Source organism: Pollachius pollachius, assembly GCF_949987615.1.
Source record: "Pollachius pollachius genome assembly, chromosome: 13".
Taxonomy (NCBI): domain Eukaryota; kingdom Metazoa; phylum Chordata; class Actinopteri; order Gadiformes; family Gadidae; genus Pollachius; species Pollachius pollachius.
Genome location: NC_136946.1, coordinates 22,989,393 through 23,011,774, shown reverse-complemented (window position 1 = coordinate 23,011,774; position 22,382 = coordinate 22,989,393). Strand labels below are relative to the sequence as shown.

The following is a 22,382-nucleotide window of genomic DNA, read 5'->3' as shown; positions in this document are numbered from 1 at the left end:
TCGGTCTGATATTTGGTCAGGAATAGGTGGAAGCTTCGAGCAACTGACAAGAAGAACTGGAGCTTTGGAATTATTAACTCATCATCCCGCGCTGCCAAGATGTTATCATATGAGGCTGTGTTGGGGTTTGGCAACTTTTTCTTCTGAACTGCATCAATGTATGTTAAAAGCATGGGCCAAATGTCGACAGCTCTCTCAGCCACAGGGACATTTTCCACCACAGAAAGGTCGGGGAAAGGTAGAAGATCCTGTGGTGCAGGTGTAATCCTCTCTACGGGCAGGAACATTGTGGAAGATGTAGTGCATAGCTCGCAACAGCTTGTCTACCTGCCATGTTGTAAATCCTGCCTTCATGGCATTGTGGAGGATGTGCAAGCCACAACTGCCAACACTAATGAGTTGTGCATCCCAATAAAGCTCTGAATGTTCGTTCTGAAGGAGCTTCATCATCTTGAGATTGACATTTGGGCCATCCATACTGACAGACAGCAGGTGTCTTAAGTTGAGTTTTGCAACACATTCCTATGAATTGTCACAAAAAAAAAGAAATAATTTGTTCTTTGGTTTTTGGTTATTCATAAAACTCTGCTAGACAGTAAATACAGTCCCAGTAGCTAAGTATCGGTCAATCATTTTTGCGTGATCGAAATTTAATTAGGCCATCAACCACATCCCAGGTGTGGACATTGCAGATTAAATGTTCCATGTCATTTTAGGACTTCAAAAAAATCTCTAGATCCGCCACTGGTGCAACGGATCACAAAAATCATGGTTCGGATCATGTCACGGTTTTTTAGTCACGGGTCGGATCATTTTCGGATCAACAACAACAAAAAAGATAAGACCAATGTGACTTTAAATAAAATCTTCAAATGTGTAAAAACAAAATAAAGTGAAACATTAGGTTATAATCCTGCTTCCTTTAAGCATAGTAAATACTTAAAAAAATTGCTTGTCCGCGGATCACTTGCGTCCCGAAGCGTGAGGGTTGATCCGTTGCACCACTACATAAAATGTTCAATTAAGCAATATCACACGAGAGGGAGTGCTGTTGTACTGAATATCAGCACGGCTGTGATTCGGTCATAGGTACGAGGCCGTAGGCCGAGTGCCGAAGATAATCACAGCAAGACTGGGACTGAACTGTTGCCAAGCGACACATACACACTAGCTAGCTAATAACATTAACGGTACATGTATAGTGATACATGTATAGTTAAAAGTCCTGGCACTGTTACACTCTATATCAGCAATCATGGAATGCCTCTTGTCCAATCAAATTACTTGGTCGGAACTAACTGTTGTATAAATAGGGATATAACGACAATAAGAACGATTATTATTATTATTCACAGCCGTGCTGATAGTCAGTACAACAGCACTCCCTCTCGTGTGATTGCTTAAACATACAATCAATTATCCACTTACTTTAATGCTTTCCAGCAAGTCTTCAGCCCTTGAATGCCCAAGGAACTGTAATCCAAAATATGAAGACGCCACACGGTCATCTTTCCAGAACCGAACGTGAATATCCGTTTGTTTCCTCTTAAGCGACTGGTTAAGAGACTCGTCGAACATCAGCAGAAATGGCCCAGAATCATTGACGCTATCTGTGAGAAATTTCTTAAAATGAGGAGCAATTCCAAAACCGATCATATAGGCTGTTTTATCTTTGCCACACGCAAAACTTGTGGCTATTTGGGAGTCTGTGAACATGCTCGCGAACACTGCCCCTATACCTTTGTTCGAATTGTACGAGTTGTGTTTGGCTGCAGTGTCCAGGCACCAGAGAACCTCAGCCCTGAGGGATGACATTTGAAATTGTGATGGTAGTAAGGTCTGTCCGTCTATCGCTGCCGAGGTGCCAGCAGGGCTAGTGGCATTTGCTTGTGTTGCCGCGATCCCTGTAGTCCTAGTGCTGCTGCTGCTAGCACCGCAAAACAACGACATAGAGCTGCTCACCCCTCGCACGAAGCCGCTGCTGGTGAATGCTCGAAGCGGTGTGTGATTTAATCGCTTTAATGCCGTTCCATGTCACATTGATCGTTTTTTTGCACAACGAGCAAAAAGCTTCTCGGTCATTTCCAATCACGGGTTTCAGCCAGTCTTTAAATGTCGGGTCGTCAACCCACGTTTGTGAAAACTTGCATTTACCCATTTTCTCACAGAGATAGAAACTCAGCCGTACAGAACTCTGAGGGGAAAAGGCGGAAAACGTTGACGGTGTCACTATAGCAGCCAGCGACGCCAACTCTAACAGCTACTCAGTTCAGGTCCTGTTAGCACCGTATACTGTATTTTTTAGGCTAGATGAAGTTAAAATATGTAAACACAAATATTAAGGAAAAAATGGAAACTCATTATATATTGAGGTGGTGATGAAAATTTACTACTAAGTCAAATTGCGTTTGTTACCTTTTACTACCTTTCAAGTGCCTTAATTTTTAATTTTATTTTTACTACCTTTTGCTACCGCGCGGACACCCTGTAATTTCACCTGCTATCTATCCTCTGTTAAATAAATAGATAGGGAGGGGGAAAAAACATAAACTTCCAACAATGACACTCCACTGATCGACATGACTATCCACCAGTCTGTGTTTACTAGCCGCCTACTATCTCTAGCGCATCCAATCATCATAAAGTCTCTATGTCAGTTCCCCTGGCGGGCGCGGACACAGGCAGTTGAAGAAACAAACAATGAGCTTGGATATTTTGTGTGCAGTGCACTAAAAATGGTGCTGTAGTAACCACCACTCTCATGGACCACTGGGAACGCTTTTCCATGACATAAGAAAAAAATATCCTGTCTGAAATTAAGTAACAAATTTCTGTCTTATTTTTATCACGCAGAAGTCTCAGTTAAATCAATTTGATTAAGTCAGAGATAAATGGATCTGTTAAATGTTTATTTTTTTTTAATTGCTGATTTATTGCATTATAATCACCTGTTTTGTAACCGGCATTGATGCACAAGCCTATAGTTATGTAATGCTTACAATGAAATAATTGACCTGGGAACCGATTTTGTCCTTGCGCTTTGTTTTGGTTCAGTGCAGTAACCTGAAGGCCATTTTGAGTCTTTTCTGTATAGCTTGGCTGTTTGCTATTCAAAATAAATTAACCTGCATTTGTGATGACTTGGCTGTCTTCTAACTACTAGTATGCTGTAATGACCTAACTAAACATGAACAAGGTCCCACTTTAGAATAGGGAAGATATTTTGATTTAATTATCCTTAATTAATAGTTAATACAAGTAATATTACCACTTGTAGTTTTGCGTTGTATTCCATAAGAATAAACTATACTTATTCAGAGTAATAAAGAGGGAATGACTGTTCTTGTGCTATTACCCCTTTACAAGGCCCCAATGATGCCTTGGTTATAAGCATCGTTACTCATATCCAATAACGGCTTCATTTACAGTAATTAAACAATAATTAGGAGGTTATATTGGGTGAAATCATAATAAATAAAGAGTAGTAAGGGTAAAATAAGGTTATACAGAATAAGGTAATCATGTGTCTAACAATTACTAATAAAGGTCCAGTATGTTACTAATAGGCATATTAATAAGCACCTACTCAATGGCAAACATGTGTACCTTAATATAAAGTGTTACCAAAAACTTAAACTAGATTATATTTATTTTTTGATTGATTAATCGCACACGCTTCTGTGCTAACTTCTTCTCCCAATACACACAGACACGCAACATTGTGCGGACGTGGTCAAAAGGTGTATGACAGCCACCCGGTGACAGTATTTACAGAGTCTCTAGACGTGTGACCTCAGAGGTCAGAGGTCGGGCTGTCAGAACCCATCCCGTTGCAGAGCGAACGCAGAGCAGAAGAGTGTTCCAGGTTTTGGTTCCCCAGCTCTCTGAGTTGTATAGCTCTTTATTGAACAGGATGGAAGAGGAGTATACCTCCTAGTACAGTTATGGGGTCATGATTTAATTTCTACTTTTTATGATATAAAGCAGAAAGTGGCCATGATTTCATATCTACTTATTATGATATAAAGCAGAAAGTGGCCATGATTTCATGCTTAGTTATAGTGATATAAAGCAGAAATTGGTCATGATTTCATATCTACTTATCATGATATAAGGTCATTGAGATTAGACCGGTTAGACAGTGAGTACAGAGACAGGTCATTAAGGAGCAGGTAGGGATTGGATAGGGAATCGTACCCACAACCTTTCGGCTTGCACCACCTAGAACACTGCTGGACTCTACAACACAATCTTCCCCACTAAAACTGCTGATCCCATGGGCGTATTCCAGCATTCTCTTTTCTCTACTTCCTCTGGTCCTTTTGGAATGCATGCAGAATCGTGACTATTGGAATGCACCCGTTGCCGATAAATCTAGAATGTTAGAATACACCCCGTCCCTCTTGAGCTTCACTATTGGAATGCACCTGTCCGCTTTGAATCGCGTTTATTGGAACACACCCAATCCCCAATAAATCTGGACTATTAAATGCACCCCATCCTGGCAGAATCTGGACTATTGGAATGCACCCATCCCCTCTGGATCTACAATATTGGAACACACCCTGGGCCCCCTGCCGGTACCTGTGATGTGGGGCTCCTGCGGCATGAAGAACTGGTAGAAGGCGGGCTCAGAGAGGCCCTTGACGTTGCGCGCCGTGATCTCCACCTCGTAGCGCGTGTTCCAGCGCAGTGGCTGCAGCAGCGCCGCGTCCTGCGCCCCTGGCACCAGCCTGGTCATCCACCGCTCCTCCTTGGTCTGTTGGGGGCCAAGGAGGAGCGCCTTTAATGTACAACCAACTCTAGCTGGTTGTACATTAAAGTAACCAACTCTAGTTGGTTGTACATTAAAGTTGTACATTAAAGTAACCAACTCTAGTTGGTTGTACATTAAGGTTGTACATTAAAGTAACAAACTCTAGTTGGTTGTACATTAAAGTTGTACATTAAAGTAACCAACTTTAGTTGGTTGTACATTAAAGTTGTACATTAAAGTAACCAACTCTAGATTGTTGTACATTAAAGTTGTACATTAAAGTAACCAACTCTAGTTGGTTGTACATTAAAGTAACCAACTCTAGTTGGTTGTACATTAAAGTTGTACATTAAAGTAACCAACTCTAGTTGGTTGTACATTAAAGTTGTACATTAAAGTAACCAACTCTAGTTGGTTGTACATTAAAGTAACCAACTCTAGTTGGTTGTACATTAAAGTTGTACATTAAAGTAACCAACTCTAGTTGGTTGTACATTAAAGTTGTACATTAAAGTAACCAACTCTAGTTGGTTGTACATTAAAGTAACCAACTCTAGTTGGTTGTACATTAAAGTTGTACATTAAAGTAACAAACTCTAGTTGGTTGTACATTAAAGTTGTACATTAAAGTAACCAACTTTAGTTGGTTGTACATTAAAGTTGTACATTAAAGTAACCAACTCTAGATTGTTGTACATTAAAGTTGTACATTAAAGTAACCAACTCTAGTTGGTTGTACATTAAAGTAACCAACTCTAGTTGGTTGTACATTTAAGTTGTACATTAAAGTAACCAACTCTAGTTTGTTGTACATTAAAGTTGTACATTAAAGTAACCAACTCTAGTCGGTTGTACATTAAAGTTGAACATTAAAGTAACAAACTCTAGTTGGTTGTACATTAAAGTTGTACATTAAAGTAACAAACTCTAGTTGGTTGTACATTAAAGTTGTACATTAAAGTAACCAACTTTAGTTGGTTGTACATTAAAGTTGTACATTAAAGTAACCAACTCTAGATTGTTGTACATTAAAGTTGTACATTAAAGTAACCAACTCTAGTTGGTTGTACATTAAAGTAACCAACTCTAGTTGGTTGTACATTAAAGTTGTACATTAAAGTAACCAACTCTAGTTGGTTGTACATTTAAGTTGTGCATTAAAGTAACCAACTCTAGTTGGTTGTACATTAAAGTTGTACATTAAAGTAACCAACTCTAGTTGGTTGTACATTAAAGTTGAACATTAAAGTAACAAACTCTAGTTGGTTGTACATTAAAGTTGTACATTAAAGTAACCAACTTTAGTTGGTTGTACATTAAAGTTGTACATTAAAGTAACCAACTCTAGTTGGTTGTACATTAAAGTTGTACATTAAAGTAACCAACTTTAGTTGGTTGTACATTTAAATTTACATTCAGGGCATTAAGCAGACACTTTTATCCAAAGTGACTTACAATAAGTAAATTAGTCAGAAGAATGAGAAACAATAAAGACTATATATATATATATACACTTGGGCAACAAAAGTATTTAGTCAGCCACCAATTGTGCAAGTTCTCCCACTTAAAAAGACGAGAGAGGCCTGTTATTTTCATCATAGGTAAACCTCAGCTATGAGAGACAAAATGAAAAAAAAAATCACATTGTCTGATTTTTTAAGAATTTATTTGCAAATTATGGTGGAAAATAAGTATTTGGTCACCTACAAACCAGCAATATTTCTGGCTGTCACAGACCTGTAACTTCTTCTTTAAGAGGCTCCTCTGTCCTCCACTCGTTACCTGTATTAATGGGACCTGTTTTAACTCCTTATCAGTATAAAAGACACCTGTCCACAACCTCAAACAGTCACACTCCAAACTCCACTATGGCCAAGACCAAAGAGCTGTCAAAGTACACCAGAAACACAATTGTAGACCTGCACCAGGCTGGGAAGTCTGAATCTGCAATAGGTAAGCAGCTTGGTGTGAAAAAATCAACTGTGGGAGCAATTATTAGGAAATGGAATACATACAAGACCACTGATTATCTCCCTCGATCTGGGGCTCCACGCAAGATCTCACCCTGTGGGGTCAAAATGATCACAAGAACGGTGAACAAAAATCCCAGAACCACACGGGGGGACCTAGTGAATGACCTCCAGAGAGCTGGGACCAAAGTAACAAAGGCAACCATCACTAACACACTACGCCGCCAGGGACTCAAATCCTGCAGTGCCAGACGTGGCCCCCTGCTAAAGTCAGTGCATGTCCGGGCCCGTTTGAAGTTTGCATTGAGTGAGCATTTGGATGATCCAGAACAGGATTGGGAGAATGTCATATGGTCAGATGAAACCAAAATAGAACTTTTTGGTAAAAACTCAACTCGTCGTGTTTGGAGGAGAAAGAATGCAGAGTTGCATCCAAAGAACACCATACCTACAGTGAAGCATGGGGGTGGAAACATTATGCTTTGGGGCTGTTTTTCTGCCAAGGGACCAGGACGTCTGATCCGTGTGACGGAAAGAATGAACGGGGCTAAGTATCGTGAGATTTTGAGTGAAAACCTCCTTCCATCAGCAAGGGCACTGAAGATGAAGCGTGGCTGGGTCTTTCAGCATGACAATGACCCCAAACACACCGCCCGGGCAACGAAGGAGTGGCTTCGTAAGAAGCATTTCAAGGTCCTGGAGTGGCCTAGCCAGTCTCCAGATCTCAAACCCATAGAAAATCTTTGGAGGGAGTTGAAAGTCTGTGTTGCCCAGCGAAGGCCCAAAAACATCACTGCTCTAGAGGATATGTGCATGGAGGAATGGGCCAAAATACCAGCAGCAGTGTGTGAAAACCTTGTAAAGACTTACAGAAAACGTTTGACCTCTGTCATTGCTGTAATGGGCTCGCTAGCCAAGCAAGCTAACTATCGTCTCAGTTAAACGTTTCCCAAAAAACTCCACAGCGTGTTGAGGACTACTCATGTAGTTTAATGGTAATTTCGTGAAACTGTAAACACAATACAAACATAAGGTAAGTATTAATGAAGCTAAACAGTAAGCATAAAGAAGTTAATCTATAATTCAACACATGGAAAATAAAGATAATACTTACAGACGTTGCTTTAACAAACAAGAAGATGTAGAACTGCATCTTAATGGAAGAGCTGATCAAGCTGTCGATCCTGCATGCTCTCTATGTGAATAACGTGCTTGTGACTTCCGGTCACCTAACTAGCAGCCCCTCCCTTAGAGCATTCCCTCTTAAAGGTACAGGCACCTATGCCACATACATTACAAAAAACACACTTTCAATGCCAGGGGCAGAACACTCCCCACTTAGGGTCTTACAAGACTCACAGGACGAAAGAACGTCTTCTTGGTTCCACCTTTGACGACTTCCACTTCAACTTTCCGAACCAATCCATCTTCTCCTGGAAAGGTCTTGGTGAGAATGCCCATGGGCCATTCATCTCTCTTTGCTTGACTATCTTTTAAGAGAATGATGTCCCCTTCTTGGAGACAAGGCTTCTTTCCTTGCCACTTGTGACGTAGCTGCAGGGTTTTGAGATATTCACGCCTCCATCTGCTCCAAAAGATGTCAGCTAGGCTTTGAACTTGCTTCCATTCCTCTTTGAAGAGATCTGCCTCATCAAAGTGGCCAGGAGGAGGAGGAGGAGTAGAACCTGTTTTGAGGGTCAGGAGCATTGCTGGGGTGAGGATGTGAGGCGACTCCGGATCTGGTGACACTGGGATGAGTGGTCTCGCGTTCATGACAGCAGTTACCTCGGACATGAATGTTGTGAGAACTTCATGGGTCAGACGAGATTTATTTTCTTCCAACAGCATACAATCCAGTATACGGCGAGCGATGCCGAATCTGTTTTGTGGGGACCCTGATGGCAAAGAACCTTCTCAAAGCGTTGATGAAGCTGCTGGTGCTCATTGCCTCGATAACTTCAATATGAACTGCCCTTGAACTCATGCATGAGAACATCACAGCCCATCGTTTAGAGTTAGCGTGTCCTCCTCTTGTGCGGCGTGAGACGACTTCCCATGGCCCAAAAACATCAACACCTACGTAGGTGAATGGAGGTGCTACTTGGAGTCGTTCTGCTGGCAGATCGGCCATCTGTTGATATTCGGTTTTTCCTCGCAGTTTCCTGCAGGTGACGCATCTGTACAGCAGACTGCCGATACAGCGTTTTGCTCCCACCAGCCAGAAACCAGCAGCCCGTATTGCACCTTCAGTAAGATGTCTTCCCTGGTGTTTCACAGCCTCGTGATAGTGACACACCAGCAGAGTCGCCAGATGATACTGGCCAGGGATGATGATGGGGTGTGTTTCATTCATGTTTAAACCTGCTTGTGCTGTGCGTCCTCCTACTCTTAGGAGTTGATCTGGGTCTTGGAGAGGATGCAACTTCCAGAGGCTGCTGGAGGACGGAATGGGGAACCCTTTGGCTATGCACTTCAGCTCTTCTGCATAACAATGGTTCTGAACACTCCTCATGATGCACACTTTAGCTCTCGCCAGGTCTTCCTCTGTAGGACGACAGATGTGCCACCCTTGGCACTCACCTTGCACAGGGCGGATGAAGGAGTGTGCTACATGGATCAGGTGTGCAACTGCTGTGACGAGAGTGCTGAACTTAGAGAAGCGTTCAAAGCGTTGAGGATGAACCATACCTATGGCTGCATGTGTGATACTTGTGGTCACCTGAGGACGTACTTCAGAGTCAGAGGAAGGATCGATTTGGTCGTAGCTCTCTTCAGTTTCAGGCGTGGACAAGGATTCACTCTTAAGAAAGTCTGGCCCGGTGAGCCATGTTGTGCTGCGTAGGAGGGCTGGAGTAGCTGTTCTTGTTCCAACGTCGGCTGGATTAAGGTCTGTACGGACGTACTTCCACTGGCCGAGACAGGGTGATTGACGGATACGTTGAACCCTGTTATGCACGAACACATAGAATCTCCTCGACTGGTTCTGGATGTATCCCAAGACAACCTTGCTATCTGTGTAGTTTTGTGATGTTGTTGAATGTGACATCCATCTCTTCAACTATCAGCTCGGCTATCTCCACAGCAAGTACAGCAGCGCACAACTCTAGTCTTGGGATAGTGAGGTCAGGCTGAGGCGCCAGCTTTGCCTTCCCGAAGACAAAGCCAACCTCGGGTTGGGTTTCGTGGTTCGTCACCTTAATGTAGGCCACAGCTGCGACAGCTTTCACTGATGCATCTGCAAAAACACAGAGTTCTCTTACTTGTGCACCTGCGGTAGAGAGGGACCTGTAAGGACGAGGTATCTGGAGGTCCTGTAAGTCCTGAAGCGACTCTTTCCATCTTGTCCACTTGATCTCCATGTTTTTTGGGAGTGGTGAGTCCCAATCCTCTGCCTGCGTGGTGAGCTCTCTGAGTATCAGCCTTCCATGAACAGAGACCGGTGCAACAAACCCTAGAGGGTCATATAGACTGCTTACGGTTGACAGCACCCCTCTGCGAGTGAATGGCTTTTTGCCGTTTTCAATCTGGAATGTGAAGGTGTCTGCTCGCATGTTCCAAGACAATCCAAGACTACGTTGGACTGGCAGGTCATCGACAAAGAGATCCAAGTTGTTGACGTCTTTGGAGCGATCTTGAGGTGGGAATGCGTGAATGACTGCTGGTCGATTTGATGCAATCTTGTGCAACCTGAGGTAAGAGGCTGAAAGCATCTTCTGTGTTCTTCCAAGAACGCTGATGGCCTCTTCCTCAGTAGCGAACGACTTCAAAGCATCGTCAACATAGAACTCACGTTCAATGAGTCTTCTTGCGTCACTGCCATACTCTGCCTCTGCTTCTTTGGCTGCTCTTCTCAGACCGTACACGGCCACAGCAGGAGAAGGACTGTTCCCAAAAAGGTGCACTCGCATCCGGTAGTCCACGACATTGCAGGTAGGATCATTGTCCCTGTACCATAGGAAGCGGAGATAGTCCCTGTGGTCTTCCTTCACTACGAAGCAGTGGAACATGTGTTCGATGTCAGCCGTAATGGCTACTTGCTCCTTCCTGAACCTCATAAGGACGCCTAGCAGGCTGTTGTTCAGGTCCGGACCGGTGAGCAGGACATCGTTGAGTGAGACTCCTTCATGTGATGCGCTGCTGTCGAAGCTGCTGTCGACCACTCGGATCTTGTCCGGGTTTTTGGGATGGTAAACGCCGAACAGGGGTAAGTACCAGCATTCCTTCCCTACTCGCAGGGGTGGAGCGATCTCTGCATGTCCTCTGCTAAGCATGTTCTGCATGAACTCTAGAAAGTGGGCCTTCATCTGCGGTTGTTTTTCCAGAGTGCGGCGGAGCAAGAGGAGGCGGTCATGCGCTTGTCTCCTGTTGTTGGGCAGCCGTTGTCTTGGGGATCGGAAAGGCAGAGGTCCGACCCAGCTTTTGGAGCTGTCTTGGTGGAACTCAGCATCCATGATGTGAAGGAACTCTAGATCCTCCATAGAAGGTGCAAGTCTGTGATCATCGGCAGTACGAGTGAAGATGGCTTGGCCTAAGCTGTCTTCTGCTAGCTTTCCTAAGCTATATACGAAGGTAGGTACTGGATGGTTTTGATATGTAGGTGCTTGACTGGAAACCTCTTTCACTTTGATTTGGTTGTCGCATGGCTGTAGATGGGTAGCACGACCGTTCTCTAGGATGGATGTTTTATAGCTGTTCACCTGTGGTGATCTGTGTGCACCTCCAAGGCAAACGTCACCGATGACGACCCACCCTAGGTACAGTCTTCGGGCAAAGGGTGCATTGCCTGGACCATTAATCTGATCCCTGACCTTGTGTAACCTCAGAATGTCTCTTCCCAGAAGGAGGAGTACGTTAGCATCAGGATCGAGAGGTGGTATTTCATCTGCAATACATTTCAGGTGAGTATGGTGGCGTGCGGCGTCCGGGGTAGGTATCTCAGCTCGATTTTCAGGGACTTCGTTGCATTCGAGAAGCGTAGGTAGAGGAAAGCTAAGTTTCTTGTCCAGTGACTCAATAGTGTAACCGATGGCTCTTCTCCCCACTGTCTCTTTAAGCCCTGCACATGTCTTGAGAGTGTATTCGTAGGAGCACCCAGAGATCTTAAAGACATCAAAGAACTCTGAACGTGCAAGGGAGCGGTTACTTTGATCATCGAGTATTGCATACATCCTCTTGGACTCCTGTCTGTGTCCAGTGGGGTACACACTGACGAGGCAGATCTTAGCACAGGCTCTCGCACTTAATCCTTCGCCACACACTTGAGTGCACCTCGAAGTGACCTCCTGGGCCTCCGCTTTGTCCTCCTCCCCGCTATGCTCTGAAGCGGGAGGGGACGAATTGAACTTCCAGGTTGCTGGTCCAGGGTGTAGTGCTGTCGTGTGGTTGGTGCTCTCACATTCCATACATTTGACATCGGCGGAGCAGTTCCTGGCGAGATGCTCTGTGGAGGAGCAACAGCGAAAGCAGATGTAGTGTTCTTTGAGTAACTGTTTGCGTTCCTCTAAACTCTTTTTTCAAAAGCCTCTGCATTTCATCAGGGGGTGAGGCTTTCCATGTAGGGGGCAGTGTTTGCTTGGGTCCGCTGGTTTGTTACTTACTCTTGACTCAGGCTTGTCCACTGAAGAGACTTGGGTCTTGTGAACGTATACAGGCGCCTTTATAGGCCTCTCCCACTTGTTCTTTTTCTCTGCTGGAACTTGTGTGAAGAGGTTGAAGCTTGGGTCTGTACGTGCTTTTGCTTCAATGCGAATGAAGTCGACAAACACAGAGAAAGGAGGAAAACTGACCGAATGGTCACATTTGTATCGTGATCCGAAGTAGATCCACTTTTCCTGAATGTTGTGTGGGAGTTTCTCAATTATAGGATTGACTCTTCTTGAAGTGTCCAAGTATGAAAGACCGGTGAAGTAGCCATCTTGTTTAGCTGCTTCCAGCTCTGACAACAGATCTGCTAAATCTCGAAGTCTCTGTGGATCCTTTGTTGTGATTTTGGGAAAGTTTTCCAGTTTACCAAAGAGGGCCTGTTCGACGGCCTCCGGTGAGCCGTATAGCTCGTCGAGCCGCTCCCATGCCATAGTCAATCCAGTAGGCGGGTGTCTGATATTGACCGATTTAATCCGTTTAACCTGTTCTGCTGACTCTTTTCCGAGATACTTGGTGAGAAGGTCGAGCTGAGGGCATGTAACAAAGTATTGAGATGACCTTTTGTTATTGACCAAATACTTATTTTCCACCATAATTTGCAAATAAATTCTTTAAAAATCAGACAATGTGATTTTCTAGATTTTCTTTTTTTCATTTTGTCTCTCATAGCTGAGGTATACCTATGAGGAAAATTACAGGCCTCTCTCATCTTTTGAAGTGGGAGAACTTGCACAATTGGTGGCTGACTAAATACTTCTTTGCCCAACTGTATATATATATATATATATATATATATATATATATATATATATACTGTCAGTACAGTAAGGTTAACATCAATTGTAATTGTTAAGTCCAATTTATAATTTGGACGTAATGGATATAACTGGTATTCCTTTTTTATTTTGATATCAATTCCAATCTATTATAGATTAAAATACTTGTGAATCGTAAATCCTAAACCTTATGAATCAGATGCTAATCCTCATGAATCACAGAAACAAACCCTTATGGGCAAATATGTTTTGTGTTTTCGAGATAGGACGACCTCACCAACTTCTCCTGCCAAAAGATCCGGACTTTGTCCACACACCGCTCGATCTACTCAACCATTTTGGATCGGGAATGTCGGTCTGAAAAACTCTTGGCTCATCATCGAATCCCAAAGTGTTGATTATACTGTGTTAAAGAAAAGTGCTTCTTTGGGTTTGTGTCATAATGGGATATTTCGAGTTCTCAAGCATCATATAAGATACTAATGCATATTATATACAAATCCTGGACTTCCTTATAAAGGGAACAGCATTCCTGGGAATGCAGTCTTCAGTTTTCTGAGAGTGTCTTATACTTGACACACTTTGGTTATCTTTAGTTTTCTTGCCTCATGTACTTTATTAAGTTATGTCACCTAATAAAGGGAACGACGTGCCCGGGAATGCCATAACTTTCAGATTATCGAACCATCTTAAATAACATACTGGGTTATTTAGAGTTTTATAGCATCAAATATATTATGACGCCATGCAAAGGCCACAGCATTCCTGGGAACACAGCCGTCAGTTTTCCGAGAGTGTCTCACAGTCTTGTACTTGACATACTCAGTTAATTAGAGTTCTCCAGGATCTTATACTGTACGTTATGTCGCCCTTTGAAGGGAACAGCGTTCCCGGGAACACCGCCTCCAGTTTTCCGACCTACCGTCTTGTACTTGACATACTGGGTTATTTAGAGTTTTCTAGCCTCATATTCTGAACGTTATGAACAGCTTTCCCGGGAACTCCACCTCCAGTTTTCCAGGGGGATCTCACTGTCTTGTACTTGACATACTGGGTTATTGAGAGTTTTCTAGCCACATATACTTTATGTTATAAACGGCCAACGTTCCATGGAACGCCGCTTTCAGGTTTCCGGGGGGGTCTCACCGTCTTGTACTTGACGATGTACTCCACGATGGGCATCCCTCCGTCATCCTGCTTCACCAGCCCAAGGCGGTAGGCCACGCCCACATCCCGCTGGCCATGCACCGCGGGGGGGCTTGGCTCACCTGGGGGGGAGGGGTGGAGGGAGGGGGAGGGGGAGAGAGAGGAAGGGAGTGAGGCAAATAAAGGTAGTAGGTAGAGTAGGAGAATAGATACACTGCAGAGAGAGCGGGAGAGAGAGTGTGTGTGAGGGAGTGTTCACACCACGTAGCCAGTGTCTTAAATGACCTGGGCATTGTCATGACCAAGGAGTGAAGGAAGACTTAGGGATGGGGACTGGAGGCGTGGTGACGGAGGAAGACAGATTGAACAGAGGGTGTGGTGACGGAGGACGAGCTACAGATGGGTGGTATCTGGAAGGTGGGGGTGGTGACGGAGGACCACCTACAGATGGGTGGTGTCTGGAAGGTGGAGGTGGTGACGGAGGACGACCTACAGATGGGTGGTGTCTGGAAGGTGGGGGTGGTGACGGAGGACGAGCTACAGATGGGTGGTGTCTGGAAGGTGGAGGTGGTGACGGAGGACGACCTACAGATGGCTGGTATCTGGAAGGTGGGGGTGGTGACGGAGGACGACCTACAGATGGGTGGTGTCTGGAAGGTGGGGGTGGTGACGGAGGACGAGCTACAGATGGGTGGTGTCTGGAAGGTGGAGGTGGTGACGGAGGACGACCTACAGATGGCTGGTATCTGGAAGGTGGGGGTGGTGACGGAGGACGACCTACAGATGGGTGGTATCTGGAAGGTGGGGGTGGTGACGGAGGACGAGCTACAGATGGGTGGTGTCTGGAAGGTGGGGGTGGTGACGGAGGACCACCTACAGATGGGTGGTGTCTGGAAGGTGGAGGTGGTGACGGAGGACCACCTACAGATGGGTGGTGTCTGGAAGGTGGGGGTGGTGACGGAGGACGAGCTACAGATGGGTGGTGTCTGGAAGGTGGGGGTGGTGACGGAGGACGAGCTACAGATGGCTGGTGTCTGGAAGGTGGGGCTGGTGACGGAGGACGAGCTACAGATGGGTGGTATCTGGAAGGTGGGCTGGTGACGGAGGACAAGCTACAGATGGGTGGTGTCTGGAAGGTGGGGGTGGTGACGGAGGACGAGCTACAGATGGGTGGTGTCTGGAAGGTGGGGCTGGTGACGGAGGACGACCTACGTATGGGGAGCGTCTGGAAGCTCTGGGTGGCGCTGGACGCCCCCGGCCCCTTCCCGTTGACCGCAGACACCCGCACCTCGTAGGTGGTGTTGGGCTCCAGCCCGGTCAGCACCACCGTCACTGGTGGGGGACAACACACACCTTCATCATCATCATCATCATCACTTTGACATCATTATCAGGAAAAACAAAGAGCTCCGCCAAAATGAGTGCAGCGAAACATGACATTTTGTGCAAAAGACCCGTGTTCTCACAAATTATCAGTTTTATCACAAAAGACCCGTTTTCCCAAAAATGACCCGTGTTCTCACAAATTATCAGTTTTATCACAAATGATCCGTGTTCTCAAAAATGATCTGTGTTCTCAAAAATGATCTGTGTTCTCAAAAGTTATCATTGTTATCACGAATGATCTGTGTTCTCACAAATTATCCGGGTTAACTCTATCCGTGTTTCCACAAATTCGTTTTTTTCAGAAACTTGTGTTCTCACACATTTGCTGTGTTTTCACAAATTATCTATGTCCTCACAAATGGTTTGTGTTCTCCAAACTAACTGTATTCTCACAAACTGTCTGTGTCCTTACAAAATAAACTTGCAATGTTATGATAGTTGACTTCAGCCATGTCACGAGAATGTAATTTGGCGCGGACCACCTTAATTGTTATTCCACTGATTTGATAATCCCTTCCTTCCTATCGTTTGTCTTCCATTCCTTCCTATGTCCATTCCGGTGCATCCAGCAGCGTTCTGGACATCATGTCCTTCACCGATAACCTCAGCGAATCTGAAATCCCTCCCCACCCTCCAGAGACTGCTGGGGGCTCCTGAATGTGGAGGGGACCATCCCTGGCACGTCAGGGGCCCACTGCTGGCACAACGCAGCTCCATGGAGCCCACAGGGGTAAACAAAGACTCTGGCCCCATGTTTCTTTCTTTGCTTTTTCGTGCCTGTTCTCAACATTGTAGCATAGGAGGAGGAGGAGGAGGAGGAGGGGAGGGAGGGAGGGGGTGGAGGAGGAGGAGGTGGGAGAGGAGGAGGAGGAGGAGGAGGAGGGAGAGGGGGAGGAGGAGGAGGAGGAGGGGAGGGAGGGAGGGGGTGGAGGAGGAGGAGATGGGAGAGGAGGAGGAGGAGGAGGAGGAGGAGGAGAAGGAGGGAGGGAGGGGGTGGAGGAGGAGGAGGAGGAGGAGGAGGAGGAGGAGGAGGGGAGGGAGGGAGGGGGTGGAGGAGGAGGAGATGGGAGAGGAGGAGGAGGAGGAGGGGAGGGAGGGGGTGGAGGCAGGGCCGGATTAACACTTTCTGAGGCCCGGGGCTAATTACCCGGGTGAGGCCCTTCATATCATGATGTTCTGACGCATGACCTCACACAAACCCACTAACACATCAGCGTACACAGTAGGCCTACCAATCTATGACAGACTATTTAAAGAAGTGAACTGGTAATATGATTTCAATTTAATTAAATTCATTTCAATTCAAGGGTAGCTTTATTATAATTGCAGTAGTGTTGACAAAGCTGACAGAATGAGGATGGGGAAACAAAATGTATCTGAATTGGCCTACTTGAAAATGTAGAAAAAAAGAAAGTATGAAATTGGTGATTCGGTGACTTTGGCAAATCATTACAGAAAAAGTAATAGGCCCTACAATGCATTTGCTATCAAGTACAGCAAGTTAGGCCCAGACAACATAAATGAACTGTTTTTTGAAAGTTACTTAATTTATAGAAATGCATCCTGTTTTTGTAAACTCATCAAAAACTATAAAACAATGTAGGGCCTATTGTAGGCTATTAAACAAAGGTCAATGAAGGCCCCGGCTATGGCTCAAACGGTTTGGGCATTGAATGGTTAATTTACTCCGGGAGTAACGCCCTGGTAGGCTACATGTCCGGTTACGCACAACAAACCCCAATGAAGAAGACAGGCAGGAATGTACGATGCAACATATTTGGGGTGAACTGTTTGAAATGTGCACACAAACAAGCTAAAACTATTTTACACATTAATGGGGCTGGGTCATATAGAGGAGGCCGCCGCGGCAAACATGACTCACCAAGGGACTTCAGAAGGTCCGTCTTCTGCTCTTCTTCCGTGCGAAATCATTAATGAGCTCCTCAAAGTCCATTTGGGCCAGCATGTCGTGCTCAATTGACATTAAAGTCAGATTGTTAAGTTTCTCCTCCAACATTGTCGTTCTCAGCCTGTTCTTGATAATTCCAAGTTTGGAAAATGACCTCTCCCCGCTGGCATTGCTGACAGGCAATGTAAGGTAGATCCGCAGTGCTATGTCGACATTTGGAAAAACTTGTTGTAGATTCCTTTCTCGAATGAATGACAGTAGGTTCATCGGCTGCCTTTTTACAGTGGAGACTTTTGCGAAATGCAAAAACTGTCCTAGTTCATCAGGGAAATCATCAGCCAGGTCTTCGTGGTATTTTGCCTGCAGGTTGACGCTTTTCTCGCGTATTTCACTGAGAGACAATGTGTCCAGTTGCGTTAGAAATCCGAAGTAGGTGGACGTTTCTTTGTACACTGCGTGTCTCTGTTGTAATGCACTGATCAGTTTGTCTATGATGACAAAGAATGTCTCCCGAAAGCGATTTTCTCCCGCATTGGACACAAGGGTTGGTTCGTCATCAGCCGGGGTGGTGCGCTTCACCTGTCGAGTCACAGTGTACTGCTGTGACAGTGATAGTGATTTGGCCTGGGATTCCAAGTGTTTGTACTGGGAGCGTAAATTGGACACAAAGTCTATGAGGGACTGGAGCAATTCCACAGCAGTAACTAGGTCCAACTCCACCTTCTGCAGGGCCCTGCTTGTGATGTCAAATCTTTGCAGCATGGTATCCCATATGATGGCGAGGAATGCTGTCTCGAATCTATTCAATTTTTTTGCTAGAGACTTCGCCTCATCTCGTGCGGCTGATTTCTGATGGTCGTCTTCTGCTATCTCGTTTAAAGTGTCGTGGATATTTTTGAAATTTAAACGGAGAGCTTTTGTAGCCCGGGCGTGTGCTGCCCATCGCGTCGATGAAAGTCCCTTGACCATCTCCATGCGCTTGTTCTCGTTAGACTCCAGTCCATCCATTAATATTTTCCAGCAGCTAGGCGAAGCTGAGAAAAAAGTGAAGATGGATTGAACTAGCCTAAAAAAAGAGCTGGCGTCACGGCAACAATCCACACTACAGACCCCAACAAGGTTCAGGGAGTGGGCCGCGCATGGAATCCAATCAGCAAGTGGGTTTATTTCCTGAATTCGGGCACGCAATCCCTTGTATGCACCTGCCATGTTAGACGCGTTGTCATAGCACTGTCCCCTGCAATTTTTAATGTCTATGTGCATGTCCTGCAGCGCACCTGTGACTGAGTCAAAAAGGGACTCGCCTGTATGGCTAAAAATGGGCAGAAATTTCAAAAATCTCTCAAAGACCTTGCCCTCCTGAGACACGTAACGCACCACAAATGTTAGTTGGTCAGTGTGACTCAAATCCGGTGTAGAATCCACAATAAGTGAAAAATACTTTGCGTGTCGAAGCTGCATTATTATCTCTGATTGTACTCGCTGGCCCATGAGTGCAATAAACTCAGTGCATACAGTCGATGACAAATATGAGGGTGTCCCCCGCCCCTTGTTTCCAAAACGTTTTAAGTGTTCATCCAAAAAAGGGTCAAACTTGGCCAGCAACTCTAAGATGCCCAAATAATTGCCGTTGTGCACTGAGCCCAGTGTTTCATTTTCTCCCCTGAAAGCGAGCCCACGCTCTGACAGAAATTTTATCACGGCCACAACTCTCCTCAATACCTCCTTCCAGTAATTCGCCTCATCTTTCAGTTGATCCTGCAGGCCCGCGTCGATCCCACGCACCTGGGTGCGCGCAAGCCAAGTAAGAACAGCCTTTCTGTGGGGCTGACCCGCTTCGTGCATCTCGACTCGGTCAACTGAGTGTTTCCAATCAGAGAATCCGTGCGTGAAAGCGGACGAATCGTTAGTGAATAGTTTGCAAAAAAAACAAAACACATTTCCAGTAGATGGGGAGTAAGACACCCATTCTCTTGCCACCTTCTCTCCATTTCTGAGCGAGCGACAGAACAATGTTTTGCTCAGACATCGCTTCTGATTTTTATAGCTCCTTTAAGAAGCCGAAAAATCGACATCTTTATGTTGACATTGTGTAGGTGCTTCAATTCCCTCTCCGACCCAATAGCTTCGCGTCTCCTCATTAACTTCTCCCCAGCAGGCAATGTCTGTTGATATATCTGTTTTCGCCCCAGCCTCAGAATCAACAGGCTCATCTGCTACATTACCCACTGCTTCTTCTCCATCCCTTGTTTCCTCAGAGATTGTAGCACTATTGCTAGCAGACTGGCTAGTTGGGCTGGTTAGTTGGCTAGCGGTGGTTGGCTGCTCTCCGTCACTGACAGTTGTATCTTTGTTGGTGGTAGCTGCTACAGCGGGCTGATTACTCCTCCACATGTTGGTTAATTTGGGTGTTTTCTGTAATAATTCTTTCGCTCTTTCCTTTTTTATTTCATCTAATTTTCGTTTTTTTCCTCCGCTCTCGTGTTTCCTTTGGCCCGGCATTTTCGCTCGTTTTTTTTTATGGATTTTTGTCATTTGACCTTCAGCGACCGGAGGCCCCCCTAGCGGCGAGGCCTGGGGCTACAGCCCGGTCAGCCCATTCGTTAGACACGGCCCTGGGTGGAGGAGGAGGAGGTGGGAGAGGAGGAGGAGGAGGAGGAGGAGGAGGGAGGGAGGGGGTGGAGGAGGAGGAGGAGGAGGAGGAGGAGGAGGAGGGGAGGGAGGGAGGGGGTGGAGGAGGAGGAGATGGGAGAGGAGGAGGAGGAGGAGGGGAGGGAGGGAGGGGGTGGAGGAGGAGGAGGTGGGAGAGGAGGGGGAGAAGGAGGGAGGGGGTGGAGGAGGAGGAGGAGGAGGGGGAGGAGGGGGAGGAGGAGGAGGGGAGGGAGGGAGGGGGTGGAGGAGGAGGAGATGGGAGAGGAGGAGGAGGAGGAGGGGAGGGAGGGAGGGGGTGGAGGAGGAGGGGGAGGAGGGGGAGGAGAAGGGGGAGGTGGGAGAGGAGGAGGAGGGAGAGGGGGAGGAGGAGGAGGAGGAGGAGGAGGAGAGGAAGGAGGAGGAGGAGGAGGGGGAGGAGGAGGGAGAGGGGGAGGAGGAGGGAGAGGGGAGGAGGGGGAGGAGGAGGAGGAGGTGGGAGAGGAGGAGGGAGAGGGGGAGGAGGAGGAGGGAGAGGGGGAGGAGGAGGGAGAGGGGAGGAGGGGGAGGAGGAGGAGGAGGTGGGAGAGGAGGAGGAGGAGGGGGAGGGAGGGGTGGAGGAGGAGGAGGAGGAGAGGGGGAGGAGGAGGAGGAGAGGAAGGAGGAGGAGGGAGAGGGGGAGGAGGAGGAGGAGGAGGAGGAGGGAGAGGGGGAGGAGGAGGAGGAGGAGGAGGAGGGAGAGGGGGAGGAGGAGGGAGAGGGGAGGAGGAGGAGGAAGGAGAGGGGAGGAGGAGGAGGAGGAGGAGGGAGAGGGGGAGGAGGAGGGAGAGGAGGAGGAGGAGGAGGGAGAGGGGGAGGAGGAGGGAGAGGGGAGGAGGGAGGAGAGGGGAGGAGGAGGAGGAGGGAGAGGGGAGGAGGAGGAGGAGGAGGAGGAGGGAGAGGGGGAGGAGGAGGGAGAGGGGAGGAGGAGGAGGAGGGGGAGGAGAGGGGGAGGAGGAGGGAGAGGGGAGGAGGAGGAGGAGGAGGAGGGGGAGGGAGAGGGGGAGGAGGAGGGAGAGGGGAGGAGGAGGAGGGAGAGGGGGAGGAGGAGGAGGAGGAGGAGGGAGAGGGGAGGAGGAGGAGGGGGAGGGAGAGGGGGAGGAGGAGGGAGAGGGGAGGAGGAGGAGGGAGAGGGGGAGGAGGAGGAGGAGGGAGAGGGGAGGAGGAGGGGGAGGTGGGAGAGGGGAGGAGGGAGGAGAGGGGAGGAGGGAGAGGGGAGGAGGAGGAGGAGGAGGAGGGAGAGGGGGAGGAGGAGGGAGAGGGGAGGAGGGAGGAGAGGGGAGGAGGAGGAGGTGGAGGGAGAGGGGGAGGAGGAGGGAGAGGGGAGGAGGAGGAGGAGGAGGAGGGGGAGGGAGAGGGGGAGGGGGAGGGAGAGGGGAGGAGGAGGAGGAGGAGGAGGAGGAGGGAGAGGGGGAGGAGGAGGGAGAGGGATGGAGGAGGAGGGAGAGGGGGAGGAGGAGGAGGAGGAGGAGGGAGAGGGGAGGAGGAGGAGGCTGTGTGGGGCTTGGTTGTGTTTGCAAAACCAGAAAAACTGTGTCAAAACTCTGACCTGTAGGCTTACTCACGGCTCTACTTGTAATGTCAGGGACACCCAATCAATGGCTTACATTTAGAAATCTATTCAGCTGTTGAGACAATTAACGTCCGACCAATCCCTCCATGTTCCTCATCTCAACCCCTCAGCAACTTGAACCTAGAAGCATTCAAGGGACATCAGGACAAACAACTAGGACAGACAGATAAAGGTAACATGTATAAGCAGGTACATGCTAACTGAACTAAAACACGTGAGACAAGCGTCAGCCATTTTATTCTCAGAGCCTTTTACATGGCGAATATCCAGACTAAATGGCAGGAAGAACAACACCCACATCAAAGTCTCTTAGCTAGCAATAGTAGCTAATGGCTACAAATGTGCTTGTAGACACGGTACCTTTTAAACCTTTAAATATAAATATTTTAAAACAAAACGTCTAGTTAAAACTCATCATCAGACCACCAACCTTATCGCCAAACCAACCAACACATCACCATAACAACCAACTCTTTACCATACCAACCAACTCTTTGCCATACCAACCAACTCTTTACCATACCAACCAACTCTGTACCATACCAACTCTTTACTA

At 46.8% G+C, this 22,382-nt stretch overlaps 1 protein-coding gene across 1 annotated transcript in view; it reads right to left on the bottom strand.

The window, feature by feature from the left end:
• LOC307085189 (neural cell adhesion molecule 2-like) overlaps positions 1-22,382 on the bottom strand; it is a gene marked incomplete at both ends in the record, with an annotated part of 200,103 nt that overhangs the window by 34,992 nt on the left and 142,729 nt on the right. Inside the window, 3 exons of the mRNA XM_079749878.1 lie at positions 4,585-4,759; positions 14,292-14,413; positions 15,504-15,623. Coding sequence (XP_079606004.1) covers positions 4,585-4,759; positions 14,292-14,413; positions 15,504-15,623 — 417 coding nt within the window. The remainder of the gene's footprint in view (positions 1-4,584; positions 4,760-14,291; positions 14,414-15,503; positions 15,624-22,382) is intronic.